At 49.7% G+C, this 13,315-nt stretch overlaps 5 protein-coding genes and 1 non-coding gene across 6 annotated transcripts; 2 read left to right on the top strand and 4 right to left on the bottom strand.

The window, feature by feature from the left end:
• Positions 1 to 1,776: 1,776 nt before the first annotated feature.
• On the top strand, positions 1,777 to 1,849 carry ACHE_t70006S. The gene has a single exon. It is a non-coding gene; the product is annotated as a tRNA-Lys (tRNA).
• Positions 1,850 to 2,844: 995 nt separating this feature from the next.
• On the top strand, positions 2,845 to 3,369 carry APT1 (adenine phosphoribosyltransferase APT1; the record flags this gene model as incomplete). Its single annotated transcript, XM_043282937.1, has 1 exon — positions 2,845 to 3,369. The coding sequence occupies one exon, from the start codon at positions 2,845 to 2,847 to the stop codon at positions 3,367 to 3,369; it is 525 nt and encodes a 174-aa protein (XP_043140267.1).
• Positions 3,370 to 3,875: 506 nt separating this feature from the next.
• On the bottom strand, positions 3,876 to 4,646 carry ACHE_70589A (gamma-glutamylcyclotransferase family protein; the record flags this gene model as incomplete). Its single annotated transcript, XM_043282938.1, has 1 exon — positions 3,876 to 4,646. One exon carries the CDS (start codon positions 4,644 to 4,646, stop codon positions 3,876 to 3,878), a length of 771 nt encoding a protein of 256 aa, XP_043140268.1.
• A 243-nt stretch (positions 4,647 to 4,889) lies between these two features.
• Positions 4,890 to 8,443, bottom strand: MNL1 (alpha mannosidase-like protein; the record flags this gene model as incomplete). The annotated part of the gene is made up of 4 exons (XM_043282939.1): positions 4,890 to 7,175; positions 7,227 to 7,777; positions 7,842 to 8,212; positions 8,316 to 8,443. The coding sequence occupies 4 exons, from the start codon at positions 8,441 to 8,443 to the stop codon at positions 4,890 to 4,892; spliced, it is 3,336 nt and encodes a 1,111-aa protein (XP_043140269.1).
• A 495-nt stretch (positions 8,444 to 8,938) lies between these two features.
• ACHE_70591A (uncharacterized protein) lies at positions 8,939 to 10,110 on the bottom strand (the record flags this gene model as incomplete). Its single annotated transcript, XM_043282940.1, has 3 exons — positions 8,939 to 9,151; positions 9,213 to 9,511; positions 9,564 to 10,110. 3 exons carry the CDS (start codon positions 10,108 to 10,110, stop codon positions 8,939 to 8,941), a joined length of 1,059 nt encoding a protein of 352 aa, XP_043140270.1.
• A 1,828-nt stretch (positions 10,111 to 11,938) lies between these two features.
• On the bottom strand, positions 11,939 to 13,273 carry ACHE_70592A (WD40 repeat domain-containing protein; the record flags this gene model as incomplete). The annotated part of the gene is made up of 5 exons (XM_043282942.1): positions 11,939 to 11,991; positions 12,052 to 12,807; positions 12,861 to 12,941; positions 13,003 to 13,048; positions 13,127 to 13,273. The coding sequence occupies 5 exons, from the start codon at positions 13,271 to 13,273 to the stop codon at positions 11,939 to 11,941; spliced, it is 1,083 nt and encodes a 360-aa protein (XP_043140271.1).
• Positions 13,274 to 13,315: the final 42 nt, after the last annotated feature.

Genomic DNA, 13,315 nt, shown 5'->3' on the forward strand with positions numbered 1-13,315 from the left:
TATAGCTAGCTTTGCTTGGGCTCCCTACACCTACTCAACAGCTGACATCCATTTTGGTGCAAGCTCGCTAGCAAGAAGATCATTGATAAAGAACTTTTCGGCATTAGACAGACTAGGGCAGTACTTGCGGAATCATGAGAAAGCGAGGAAACTGGTCCTGACCTAGCGGCTGAGTATGACGATGAAAGCCCACTGGACCGTAGCAGAAGCGGCAGCAACATATAAGGTGACACCTGAATATTGATTTGTTACGCATAGACTGGAAGAACTCCAGCCCAATCGCCCAATTTCATCGAAAGCATTGACCCTAATTTCGAAGAACCGTCTTCCCCAACGGGCTCGTCCATAGCTGTGTTATTTCTCGGAGATATTCGCCTGTGCCCGACAGATGGAGGATATGGCTGATGACATGATGGATTTGAAGAAGGTAGGGACACAGCGGATCGATGTGCCTGTAGCGGTAAAGGCTGAAGTCCACATGCAGCAAGAGTCCTAAGAAAACCAAATAGGATTGATACTGAGCAGAGACTTCGTATGTATGTGGGTGTGCTCGATATCTCTGGAGAAGACAGCAATCTCGTCAAACTATCCGCGGTGCGCACACGAGACACATGGCATTCCTGGGCTTGTCGATATCGCTTTCACAAATGGTTAGTGATATTTTTGGGTTAAACATATCAAATATTAAGATCATCAGCCTCTGAGACTGACTCTGGAAATGGAATTAGCGAATACTCATGTGAACCTGTGTACTCCAAGAACGTGGCACCCACCAACTCCTTGTTGTCTTTGGCTTTAGAGAGGGATGATATGAACTATGTCGACCTTCATGCAATCATCGGAAAAAGCCCTCTTGCGGTCATCATCTTTTACACTACTTTCTCCCAATCTCTTCATAGCCGTAGGAAGGCCAAACTTGCGAGGAACTACACAATGATGGTGGTCATGAGGTAAGCAATCCTTCCTGAGCTGGCCTCTCGTCTTGTTTCCGGCGTAGCACTTGATGATAGCTGACCCGGAGATTCCCAGCTCATGACCTTTTGCCGGCCCATTACTATAAAAGTATAAGTAAAGTTCGTTTGTGTATCAGTCCATCAACCTACTTTTACTGTAAAAGTTGATGCATAGATACCCCATAAAAGAGAGGAGCTTCTCTGCACCGATCGTAGGGTTCTTGGAGTCAAAGGCGAATACTCGAGCAAAAGCTGATGTACCCTGAAAAACAGGGAGTCAATATAGGTGAAGAAGGGTTGTAGAAATGCGTCTTGGTCGCAATTCTCATATGTCAGTCAGATAAGAGTGACTCTCCTGCAGTCTTCTAGACTGACGAGGCTCATAGCAATGAACAAGAGTCTCAAAAGCCTTTTTAGCTCAAAAGCGTGAGTGAAGAGGCATTCAGATGCTTGATGTTGGAAGGCAGTCGACACGTTGTCGACCTGCTCGGAGATTCACAATCAAAGTAGATTAGCCCTATCTAGATTGCCATAGTGTCTTCCCTGGTCGCTCCATATTGGCAGAGTGATATGATACCATGATTTCACAGCTTCATATAGAGTATTGTTGCCTACATCTCGACAGTCTGCAACAGTGAGATGCAGCATGAAGCATAATAAACCGAAAACCCCATCGCGATAAAAATGTTGAGACAAACTGTTGACAATCGATTTCAATAATTATGCAGTTGCGAGTTCAAGGATTGTTATTAGTAATTGGACTTCGAAATGAGGATGAAAAGGCTTCAATGTTTCTAAAACAAAACCCTTCTCAACAAGCCCGGCCGGGCTAGCTCAATCGGTAGAGCGTGAGACTCTTAATCTCAAGGTTGCGGGTTCGACCCCCGCGTTCGGCTTCAATGAGAAGACGATCACGATTGATCATTTTTTTGCTTCTTGTTTTTATTTTTCCCCAATCGCTCAACATACCTAAGAGCCAGTTACAATTCAATTGAATGCGTCTTGTATCTGACAGGATTTTCTGTTTGCTATCTGCAACACTTGCTCAGCCTGCATGCAGAACCCCCACGATGTCTGCGCCTGACGATCAATGCACACCGGCCGGCAAAGACTTATTGGAGCCCATCCGGTTTCGAACAGGGCAACAACAGGCATCGTGGACCAGTCCAGACAAAGAAGACTTTCTATTTGCGTGCGTCCGGTATTGAATTGAGTGCGGTACTTTCAGAGCGCGCCACTGGGCACCGCAAAGTCAGTGACGGATGTCCCTGGCTAATGTGATGGAGCCCGGGTGAGGCGATGCAGGCAGGCTGCAGTAGTCGGCATGGCAGGGATTTATACTCCGTACTCATTCGGAAGACGGACGATAATAGCCAACCGTATCGAGCTGCTTGATCGGGTTGCTAAAGTATTGCGGAACGATATCCTCCGATGTTACTTACGGCTATACTCTATGGGTTTGTTATTCTAAATACTCCGGGTGTACTCCGTAGTTGTTTATATAGGTGAGGATTCTAGACTCGGAGGGGTTGTATGGCGTTATTGTAGAGGGGTCATGTAGTACCATCAACACACAATAATACCATTATTGGTGTTGATGATGACCTTGGATAGAACCCTCTCATCTCATCTTCCATATGGATGTTCAGAATAATTCTTCTTCTATAAAAACGTGTATAGCTACATAGTACAATACCAGACATACCGTCACGTACGGTCAGATCTTCATCGCCTTTTTTTTTTTTTTACCCGCTTATCAATTTCCTCATTTCTCACCACCACCAGCACTACTGCCGCTGCTCAGGTCTCCTCGTTCAGCCTTTATTTAGTGCTCCTTCTCCTCTCCCTCCTTTTCTCTCTTTCCTTATTTTCTTCTTCTTCCCTCTCCATTATGTCCCAATCCACCGCTCCCGATGCCACCACCACCCAAGTCTCCGGACAGCCCCCCGCCCATCCCTCCCGCACCACCGAACTCGCCAGTCTTAAGGTAAGACTGCGCTCTGCCCTGCGCCAGTTCCCCGACTTCCCGTCCCCGGGTATCCTCTTCGAAGACATCCTCCCCATATTCGCCGACCCCTCTCTGCACGAAGCTCTCCTGCGATGCTTGGAGCTGCACATCCTCGAGTCCGCCGGTGGCCAGAAGCCCGATGTCATCGTTGGTCTGGAGGCTAGAGGGTTCCTGATGGGCCCTAGTTTGGCTCTGCGGTTGGGTGCTGGCTTTGTTCCTGTGCGGAAGCAGGGCAAGCTGCCGGGTCCTTGTGAGACCCAGGCGTATGAGAAGGAGTATGGGCAGGACTTTTTCCAGATGCAGGCGGATTCGATTAAGCCTGGTCAGAAGGTTATTATTGTTGATGACATTATCGCTACTGGTAGGTTTCTTTACACTGTTTTTCAAGCAGAAATGCTGACTGAATAGGTGGATCTGCATGGGCGGGTGGTGAACTCGTCAAGAAGATGGGCGGAGAGCTCCTTGGATTCGTTTTCTTGCTCGAGCTTGAATTCCTCAAGGGACGCGAGAAGCTCCCGGCGCCGGTTTACACTCTCCTGACTGGTCAGGAGGAGAAGTTCACTTCGACTTCGTGAACTGCTTTCTAATACGAGAAATATGATCGCATACGACATTCACCCGCAATAGAAAACGAAAATGAGTCCTGATGCTGGATTAATCTCCGGTCACAGAATCGCCGCCGTTTAAGTTTGGGTTCTGACTACGACAAGTCTAATGAGAGTACAAGGCTGCGTCGATGTGCAGTACTGCATGCATTCTGCAATAATTTTATGCATTGATACAACGTGCTTGGCCGCGTTTTAATCCTGTGGTATATTTTATATAGAGTCGATTTTAAGCAATGACATGTCTATGCCTGTTATGAGCCATCTCCTTTGTGTTGATAGAGGAATATGGGTGTCCAGCATAACCATCTAAAAAAACTTCCTCATAACATCATCCGCCCACTTCTTCGGAAACCCCAACTCCTGCGCCTCGCGAATGGCCCGATCCATCCGAAAAACATACTCCTTCTTCGACGGCCCAACCCTCAGACTCTTCTCATCAACATAAACCAACACAACCTGCTCCTCCTTCCCACTCCTCAACCTCTTCTGCTCCTCATCCAACCACTCCGTCACCCGAGCCCCCAAATACCACTTATTATACTCCCCAACTCCCTGCTCCCTCGGCCGCACACTCACAGGAACCTTTCCATCCTTGCCCGCAGGTTCACTCTCCCAGTCAACCCCCTCATATCCATCAAGCAACCCCTCATCATCCCGCGCCATCTCATACAGAACCCCATACACCGTATCCTCCTCCCCAGACTTTGGAACATCGCTCCCATCACCGACAGAACCACGTTCGCCCCCATGCACAATCCTCAACTCCTCCGGCGGAAGCACATTCGCATATCCACGGTTACAAATAAACCATCTCCAGCAATCGAGTCTGGCGAGAGCGACTGGTTTCGCGGAGAGGCTGGGGTGGAAGGCGCAGCGGGAGCGCATCTGCGTGGGCGAGAGGTTTGAGCCGTAGGCGAAGTAGAGAGGGGTCGAGGGGTTTGGTTGGGGTGCTTGCTTTGGTTTGAGAGGATGGACGGCGTTGTCGTGAGGTGGGAGGGGGATAGATTTGGGGTCTTGGGTTGTTTCGGTTGTTGTTAGGGTGATTTTTTCGGGAGGATTGGCGTTGTCGGAGGTCATTTTGGTAGTTTTCGTTCGAAAAAGGTATGAAAAGGTATGGAGAATGTATGAAGAAGGAGAGTGATGGAGCTGAAAGAAGGTGTAATGATAACTTTCTTATCGATAAGCCCGTGGACATTGCCTGATCGGGCAGGAACGGTATCCGCCTCGGCTGCGATACATGGTTCGCTCAGGTCCATAGTACAGTAACTTCAATAATGCCATTATTTACCCGTGGTATATGCTCGTATGTAACTGAATCTATCAGATAATATACAAATTACTTATCGGAACCCCCTGCGAATGCACCGTATACCGTCTCTTAATCCCCACTCCCGTCGCCTGCCGTAGCAGTTCATACGTCTCCTGCCCTCCGCCGACCATCACCATACTGATCAGATGCCGTCGTGGAATTCCCCCGGTCGTCATTTGTACTTCGTCGAGAAATGGCCGTACCAGATATGGTTCCGCGCGTAGGGCTGCCAATGAGCGCGAGAGGGGGGGGCCTGATCCACCTGGGCCAGTTGCAGTAGCATCTTGGCCATCAAGGTAATCGTCTTCCGATACAACGATGACAAGTTTCAGCGCAGATCGCGATGGCGGGTAGGCTGCGATATTGCGTAGTTTCTGGGAGAAGCTGCATCCGCCGCGCCTGACCACGAGGATTTGGTGGTTCTGCACGACCTGTCGTATCACACGATCGTTGCACAGTTCGTCGGCAAAGTAGATGGTCGACCAGGAGAGTGGCTGAGAGGAGAGATTATCTGGCAGAGACACAGTCGATGCATCTTGCACGTCTGGCAGCGGTGCGGAGCCAATCCCCGTCGAAATAGCGGCGGGAAGCGTCAATCGCAGCGAGGGAATCTTCTTCTGCGTGGATGATGACCAGGTAAAGTGGCCTTGCATTTCTTCGCGGAGGAGAGAAGACACGGAGCTCATCAGTGACGACCAGGCTGCTTTCACGCCAGACGCGGCTAAGGGCTCATCGTCATCGCCATCGCCATCGGCGTGGCCGCCGTTGCCGTTTCCGTTGCCGCTGTTGTTGCCGTCGCCGTCATCGAAAGAAGGTCCCTGCTCCGCTTCACCTTCACCGGCACGTGATTCTCGATGAGCATCTGAATCATTTCGCCGACGGGGAAGCTCTGGAATAACGTCAATGACGAGGTCAACCATGCTGGTGTCGCGGATCCGGGTGAAATTCGGATCAGTGGGATCCAACACGTCAAAGGTGATGTCACGCGAAAGGTATACCTTCTCATCCTTGCCCAGTGGCACGTTGTTGAGCACTTGTACTCGATATCCATCCTCGTCTGTGTTGTCTGCTCCGGTCGGTAAGGCTACGTCCTGGACCATGCTTAGTCGGAGTCCTCCAATCGTCTTCACTAAGATTCCGTCTCGAACTCGTTCCAGGGAGCCGGGGCCCATGATCATCCCTGGGAGGGCGGGGAATGATATATCCAGCGTTGGACGGATCGTCATCGGCGAGCTGGTCGCATTGAATGGCACTAACTCTGGTGGTAGTGTCCAAGGGTAGAATGTGTAATTTGTAGGGGATGACAAGTCAGATATAGAGACGCTGGGGTGGTCGCTCGCATACTCCAGAAGAGCACCCTCAGCGGCTCCTCGACTGGGCATGAAGTGCAACCGAGCTAGACTCGCCGCATGGAATACATCAGGACGCGCTGCGGTCGATGATGTGCCCAGGTTCGGAGCTGGAGGTGCGGTTTGGCAGGTCAGCTCATTCAACTGATCGATAGTCTGCTTCTGCTTCTTGGGTTCCTTGCGTGAAGTACTAATAGTACTCTCGGGAATGATAAGCGGGTGTCCCTCAGTAGAAAAGACAAATGGCTTGTCTAGCTGGTTCAAAGGATGCCCAGGGTCAAAAAGCAAAAACAAGTACTTGGCCGTCTCTCCTAGGAAGAAGCTTTCCATTCGATCGTTGAGCTCACCCGTCCGAACATCCTGAAGACCAGCCCAGCCGCACTTGGTCCAGCACCGACGCTTGAGGTCTCGGAGGACCATTTCTCCAACGTGCAGGTACCAGGGATCCTTAGTCGCCCGATACAGATAGTACGTGGACTCTGCAAATTCAGGACGTCCTCCGTACCATGCGAGGCCGTTCTCAATATTCCCCGTGGCCACATTCCAACGTTCTGGGAGGCCAGAGAACCGCGTCCAGACTGCTGTCGCCAGCAAGTGAATGCTGATTGCCTCATCTAACTCACCAACCATGCTTAAAAGACCGGGGTAGAAGGCACTCAAGCTATCGATCCAGAAGGCTCGCGTGGCTCCTGTAAAAATGTCTCCCTGGATCAGATGCGGATGCTGATACCCTTCTCCGCGGTACAGGTGCCGTGTGATCGATGCATGCGATTCCTGCCAAACCTGCAGGAAGGCATCGGGAGAATGCTCATACTCGCTCAACGAGGGATAATGGTAATCCAAGGAATGCCATTGACTTTGGTTATCGTGGGACGGACGTTCCCCGGAAGACAAGAGGATGTAGGACTTGAATGCGTATTCAAAAAAGCTGTCAATGCCTGCTCCAATCTAGTGCGCGAGTCAGCTCTTCATCATACGATGTACGGTCTCATCACATACCCCGGTATATGGCTGCGTCCACCGTCCCGACTCTGCATCGATCCCCGATCCAATCAATCCAATATCAGTCCTCTTAGACCAAACAGCCCAAAATGCTCGCTTTCCAAGTTCTTCAAACCGACCATCTCCAGTAAGCCGGCTCAACGTAGTGAGTTCCAACACTAAACTGCCGGCGCCAGCGCTGCAGTTTTCCGTCGTTTCTGCAGAACGAGACGTCTTCCCACAGAATTCTCGCTCAGACTCCTCGCAAGAGATGCCCGCGTTTAGCGGAGACTTCGCATAGAAGGGAACTCCGTGTCGCAGGTTCACTCGAGGATAGGGCAGGCCGGTATCCGTGTAAAAGGCGGGTAGGAGGCGGTTTCCGAGGTCAGCGGCAAGTCGGAGGAACTGGCCGTCGTAGACGAATCCGTTCTTCCATTTGATTCCGCGTGTTTTTTTCGAGAAGGATGACTTGTCCCATGCTCTTGCGAACGCTGCTTCGGTCTCTGCTGGGTTGTATCCTCTGATCGGAAGTTCGCCAACCGCAAAAAGATGAGTGCTCAGTAGACCACCTAGAACACAACCACTCTGTCAATGCCCCGGCGCATTATATAAAACGAGTGAAAGACACCGTACCTAACCCTCTGATGACTGTCTCAAAAACCTGCACCTTGCTATCCACATCAAACCCCCTCTGCCTCTCACCCTGACCAGCAGGGCCGTCCGATCCATCCCCGTATAATCGAACAAAATCCTTCACGCCATTCTGGAATTCACTCAAAGACTTCTCTCCATTCTCAGGACTCGACGACAATATCGCAAGGGTGGATAGCGTATCAATCAACGTAAGGCTATAGTTCCCCAGAACATCGTTAAGATCGGCGCGTCCAGGATTATCACGGTCGCGGACGAGAGGGCCACAAGTAAGCGGGCGCAGTTCGTCTTCGGGGTAGGCGTGTCTCATATAATTGTCGAAGCCATGGTAGAACATGTGTTCTGTTTCTTGTCTAAACCTCCCCCCCGGGTTGTTAGCTCCTGCACGCAATACAAACAAACGGGGATGACTTGTGAGGAAGGAATATAAAAGAGAGAGAGAGGGGGGGGAAGTACCTGAGTTCCTTGATCTGGTTATCCTTCATGCCCTGGGCCAGGGGTAGCCATAGCGACAACAGCAAGACCCAGGCCATCCATGCTGAACGGAGGTCGAGCATCTGCGAGCTCCAACATCGCGTGCGCATTACCGGAGAGGCGATTCGGCCGTAGATGGCATGGGAGCACTCGTTCAAAAGCAGTTGCCTCCGGGGTGGTTAAATTGGAGAATAAATTGATTAAACCAACGAATCAAAAGATTCGTTATGCGCTCCCCGTCAGTGGTTCAGGGAAGAGTTGGTGGGTTGTCTGTCAATGCAGCATAGATCGTGGCACGTGAAGTTGTAGCCAGATTGCCGCTTTTTCTGCCGATACATATACATCGACTACAAGAAAATATAGGAAAATCTCTACAATGCATTATGGCTCACTTACTATCAACAATACAATATGCAATGCCAAAGAAATCAATTTGTCCGCCAGATGAACTCCCGCTTATAAATCATGAATAACCTGCCCACACTAACACCAATGGATATCTCAAAAGAACAGAATGCATATACAAAGTATGCAGATGTACGCGGAGAAATAGATGACAAGCAAAAAAGGTCGTGGAAAATGGTCACAGAGTGGGCTATACTGTGTTATGGAAGTTCCGAGATCTCAGGAATGCGACTTGGGCCGGGCTGCCCTCGATTCGGCACAAACGATCGTGGTTGTGCCTCGACCACGTAATCGACACCATCGTCGGACGCATAGCTCGGGGGTCGTTGATTTGTGACCTTTCCGCTTGGGGTTCTTCGAGGTGCTGATGACTCGTTTACGCGTTGCCAGTACAGCAGGTCGGGATTGATTCTCTGTTGGGAGGCAGTTAACAGAGTGTTCTCGAGTGAACGGACTTGACTAATCTATACTTACCACACTGCTCCTCCAGAGTCCATATGCCGGAGGCGGACTTGCGAGTTTCTCACGGGCACCTTCAGCCATAATCTCCTCATCGGCTGCAAGGACAACGGGAATCGGCCGATCTGGCTCAGCGTATCCCCGGGGCCCTGATCGACTTGGAATGCGACTCCTGTTGGTAGGCCCTCGGGCGATGGCCAAAACAAACCGGACAAACGAGTGGCAGAATACAATCGCAAGGATCAAAAGCATGAAGATCAAAAGGATATGGAGTTCCCGTCCCATCTTTGCATGAGACGCGGTGAAAGCAACATCTAGAAATCAGTTAGTGAAAATTGCCTGAGAATACCGGACAGGAAGTCTCACAGATGGCGAGAACGATGATGAAGAACAGACCGGCCGTGGCCAAGGTGAACAGCTTCCTTCGGAGATGGTTTGCTTTGAGAATAGAGGAACATGACCGTTCGTGAAGTACGGGCTGTTCTTCCTGCCTTCTCCGTGACCGTCTGTCATGCGCTCTCTCAGTACGCTCTCTTTCTCTTGAAGCTCCATTCGATGACGATGGTGCCCTATCACCCCAATGGTTCTCTGTCGCTACCGACTGCATATCAATCTGGACGTACGACCTGCCAGGCGAGTACTGGGAGCCGGCTGGTTCAGTTCGCGACAGCATAGGTATCCTGGTTGCCAGACGCTCAGCGCGATTTCTGAATAATCCATGATCCCGACGACCGTTGGATCTCTGACCAGCAGAGGTATCCTCTATCGCCGTATAAGGTCTTTCGCTGTCGATATGTGTATTTGTCTCATTGCGAGTGGTGTTGAGTGAATCGAACAGGATTCGTTGGCGGGTGGAAGCCGCAGTGGTGTTCGAATGCGACGGCGCCGGTTGAGACAACAGAGCCGAATCCATGTCGAACAAACGGTATTATTGTCATGCGATGAATGTCATCTGGACGGGGCTGGTAGATATAGCGCGCAAGGAGGTAGAGGTGAGAGGAATGTCTTTCTGTTTCTGTACAATGCACTCTTCCGGGAGTTGCAGTAAGAAGTAGACGCTTTTCTCTTTCTTCTCTTTTTAACTTCTTCAAGCTAGATCAATGGAATGTGCTATGCACACCCCGCATGCGAACGCAAATGACAGGCGGAATTGAAATGAAATTCGGAGGGAGCGATATATGTTTGAAACACTTTCGGTATGCGATGCTCGACTATACAACTGAAAGCGGGACGAATGTGTGAAAAGAACGAAGGTGACTGTGGCTAGAAATTCATGATGAGTGCGTCAGGGAAAAGAGACCGATTGACAGTGCCAATTCCCAAGGGCAAAACATGTGGCTGCAAGGAACCAGAGTGTTTGCAGTTGTCTCCGAAAAGGGAAAAGGAGAGGATCGATATCAGGGGGTAGAGGGACGATGAGCACCACCAGACCAGCCAGCAGAGTCGAAAACGACAACAAAAGAGAACAGCTAAAATAGACAGTGTAGAATCCGGTAAACGAGCGAATGAAAGAAAAGAAGTGAGTACTAAATAGAGAAAAAGCAGCGATTCAACAGGAGTCCTTCATGACGGATGCAGTGCGCCAAGCCTAAAGGATACATAGCGCGGTATTAATTACGCTTATCTACAGCAATTCGGAGATAACTTGGGTAATTTCCTGTCATGACGGGTAATCGACCTTACCCCTGGATGACCCACTGTAATTATATGTACAAATAGACTTAACGTCTGCAGAGGACTGAACTGAAGGGACTCAAAAGGACTGTAAGCTCGAATTAAAGAAGTCCTTTCAATAGCTAATTGAGCTTGATTCTATGTTTTATTGTGGCAGAGTAGTGGTCACTGCACGGTTTCGGAGCCGTCGCCGAGCTCATCTAGATGAAGCTTGCGGAATACGGTAATTTACAAATACATACCAAGAATAGCATCGACAAAAGATCAGCATCCAAGCTCAGATCTAAATTTATGTCCGATTCTACAATTCCAGACCTGCAATATATGCATCAAGAACAGAAATAGTAATAATAAGCTCCTGATACTCATCATCATGATGCAGTTCAACAGCCCTGATCGAGGAGATTTTAGATCGATTTATAGATACCCCGTATAAGCTATAGACATGTCTGGCTCGAGATGCGAATTCCCCGTAATGCAGAAACTTTTCCTGGTGCTGTTTAAGGGACCATTTTCTGTATAGGGAGCTGAGAGAAGCCCAACTTTTGTGGTATGCATTACATATATCTCAGTCTAGTAATTCCACCCTGGCGCTGTACCTTTTGCAATAAGGGTGGCCTTGGTTTGCTGCATATTGTAATGGTGTGCAATATTGATGGTTAGAGGGCAAAGGTGACAAGTCTGCACCCATTCTAGCATAGAAGGCCGGTCACGGCTATGAGTACATGTCGATGCACGATCATAGGAAGCGATGCGCAAATCTAAGTACAAGATACGTGATGTCTGCCGTAGTTAATGCATATACATTACTCAGCTCCAAGATGGAAGTTTTAATGATTAATTCATCTGGGCACTGGAGAAAACATCTTGATCCTCAAGCTGGTGCTTACTCAATCAAAATTGATTCGTACATCCTTCTTTACGACAAATCGAATTTGTTTCTGGTGTTTGGATGCTAGGAGGTTGAAAGGTGGTAGTGTGATGTATTACTCATGGAGGGACATTACCAACAGACTACTAAATTCATATGGTATCATTCGAAATTAAGATGTACAAATACAGAAGGATCACTTGCCCAATTCCCCGAGCATTAGTGACCGGTCAGACGAACAAGAAACAACTAATACATTGTTAGTAAACACGGAAACAGTAGAAAGAGTTAAGCAGGGACGACACTTACTGATAGGCTCGTTATTCGGCGAGAATCGCACATCGTTGACAGTACCCTTGTGACCAGGAAGCTTGTACAAGAGCTTCCCTGTCTTGGCATCCCATACAACGACACTCCGGTCACCGCTTCCTGTCGCAATCTTCTCACCTGTCTGGTCCCAGCTAGCCCGGATGAGGTTTTTTTCCAACCCGACTGGTGCACCGTCGTACGTGCGCACATGGCGGTTGGTAGGCGCAAAAGGCCGGATATCCCACGTGCGTACTGTCGAGTCGTGAGAGTTGGAGAGAAGGGCTTGCGAGTCTGGCGAGACTTGGAGGGATGTAATGGTGTCTGTGTGTCCAGCCATGGAGTAGACAATGGCTTTCTTCCTTATATCCCAAACATGGATCATGTTATCGATACCGCCGCTGTAAATCTCATTTCCTGCCTCGGACAGAGCAACCGCTGTGATTGGGAGTTCCGTCTCCAGATACTCGAGAGCATCCTTTTGGCGAGGATCCCAGATGCCGATACAGCCATCATCGCTTGCGCTAATCAACAACTCCTGTCCTCTCTTGCTGATGTCGAGACAGTTGATGATTTCTTCGTGTCCCACGTGTCGACGTACCCGTTGTCCGGTTTCCAAATCCCAGCTAGCGAGTGTTGCGTCCGCCGACGCGGAGAATATTGTCCGGGAGTCTCGTGACCATTGCAGGTCGAGAACCGCGCCTCGATGGCCGGATAGGATGCCGTAGTTTTCACATGGGCCGTAGGTATTCCAGAGCACTAGTATTCCATTAGCATGTATCTCAACAACATGGCATAGGTAGCTGGCGTACAAATAGACCGGTCCATCGAGCCGGATGCAATGTGTTGCGCGGTTGGGTCGAATCGCACCGAGAAGACTTCACCCGAGTGACCTGCCAATCAATCCCATGTCAGCTGGTATTTCCTCAACAATCGCGTCCAAATTTGGCGCACCATTAAGCTCCATAATGGGAGCATCCAGCCCGCTAGTACGCGGAACCTGCTGTCATGGTTAACCAAAGAAACTTTTTCCATCGGAGGCGATTTCGGATACGCGTTGAGAGGACTGGGGACGTACAGCTTGTATTAAGGACCCATTCTGAGCTGAGCTCTTAACGACCGAAGTACTCGGGTTAAGTTCATTATCGGACTTCTTGCGTTTCACGACGAGCTGATTCGATGACCCGAACGCTGCTTGAGCAGGGCGTTTCTCTCCCGACATCATCGTGAAGAGGTTTCTCGTATCGACAGCTGGGAAATGAACGAA

The sequence above is a fragment of the Aspergillus chevalieri genome, chromosome 7 (genome assembly GCF_016861735.1).
Source record: "Aspergillus chevalieri M1 DNA, chromosome 7, nearly complete sequence".
Classification (NCBI taxonomy): Eukaryota; Fungi; Ascomycota; class Eurotiomycetes; order Eurotiales; family Aspergillaceae; genus Aspergillus; species Aspergillus chevalieri.